The sequence below is a fragment of the Monoraphidium neglectum genome (assembly GCF_000611645.1).
Source record: "Monoraphidium neglectum strain SAG 48.87 unplaced genomic scaffold scaffold05034, whole genome shotgun sequence".
Classification (NCBI taxonomy): Eukaryota; Viridiplantae; Chlorophyta; class Chlorophyceae; order Sphaeropleales; family Selenastraceae; genus Monoraphidium; species Monoraphidium neglectum.
In genome coordinates this window covers 2,675-3,828 of record NW_014008596.1, presented here as the reverse complement: position 1 = coordinate 3,828, position 1,154 = coordinate 2,675, and the positions used below count along the sequence as shown (strand labels likewise).

Genomic DNA, 1,154 nt, shown 5'->3' with positions numbered 1-1,154 from the left:
GCGCTGGTGGCGCGGCTGTGGAGTGAGTTGCTGGGGACACGGGGGGCGGTTGGGGAGGCGGCGGGAGGCGGGGGGTGGCTGATGAGTATAGTGCGGGAGTGCAGTAGGAGGTGGTGCTGGGCCAGTGCTTTTGACATTGAGGAGTAGGTAGAAGCAGTGACCTCCCTCCGGCCCTGCTTGCGTCCCCTCTGGTGATCAAGGAGCAAGCCGCGTCAGAGGCCGCGCGCCCCACCACCCAGTGAGCGCCCCTGGCCTCGCCTCCTGCCCCCCCAGGCTTGACGGGTGACGCGCTGGTGCTGGTGGAGCCGGGAACACCCAACGGCTTTGCCAACATCGCGGAGGCGCGCGCGGCCCTGCTCACCAGCGAAGGCCGCAAGGCGGCAAAGGTCGCCCGGCGCGCCGCCGCTGCGGGCGGGGTGAGCGCGGACGCGAGGCGGGGTGGCGAAGGGTGCACTTGCGCGGGCTGCGCTGCGGCTGCTGCATCGCTGAGCTGGCACGGGTGTGCCGCTGGCGCGCCAGCTCTGCGGCCCTTGTTGCATCACGTCATCTTCAGGCGAAGCTCTGCCTCTTGCCCTGCAGTCTTATTTGTTGTCTCACCCCCCCACCACCCACCCGCATCTCAAATGTGCGCACACGACCACACACACACACACACACACACACACACGCACGCACGCACGCACGCTCGCGTGCCCGCACACGCGCACACACACGTACCTACAAGATGCGCGTGCCCTGCGCCTCTGCGCCGCCCCCGCAGGCGGGCGTCGACCAGAACCTGGCCGCCAAGCTGCGGCGCTACGGGGCGCATGCCGCCGCGCCCTGCCCCCACGACGGGCACTGCCCCCTGGCTGGCAGCCGCGCGTGGTGCCACTTTGGGCAGCGCTTCCACAGGCCCAGCTGGATGCAGGTGGGAGGGCGCAGGCGCAGCACGCGCACCCGCGGCGATTGTGCGCGTTGGGGGGGCTGCGCCCAGCTGCTCTGGGTGGGGGCCGGGACGTACAGCTGTGCTGAGGACACAGCCTTCCCCTTCCAGGGTGGCCCCGCAGTACCTTTTGCATCTCTTGTCGCTAGTCCAAAGCGGTTGCTGGCACCCTCGCTCAGCCTCCCCTGCTTCGCCAAACCCCCCTCCCCCCTCTCCTCTACCCCCACTC

General features: G+C 69.8%; 1 protein-coding gene across 1 annotated transcript in view; it reads left to right on the top strand.

The window, feature by feature from the left end:
- Positions 1–81: 81 nt before the first annotated feature.
- MNEG_15103 (hypothetical protein) overlaps positions 82–1,154 on the top strand; it is a gene marked incomplete at both ends in the record, with an annotated part of 3,192 nt that continues 2,119 nt past the window's right edge. The window contains 3 exons of the mRNA XM_014036426.1: positions 82–85; positions 274–416; positions 761–910. Coding sequence (XP_013891880.1) covers positions 82–85; positions 274–416; positions 761–910 — 297 coding nt within the window. The remainder of the gene's footprint in view (positions 86–273; positions 417–760; positions 911–1,154) is intronic.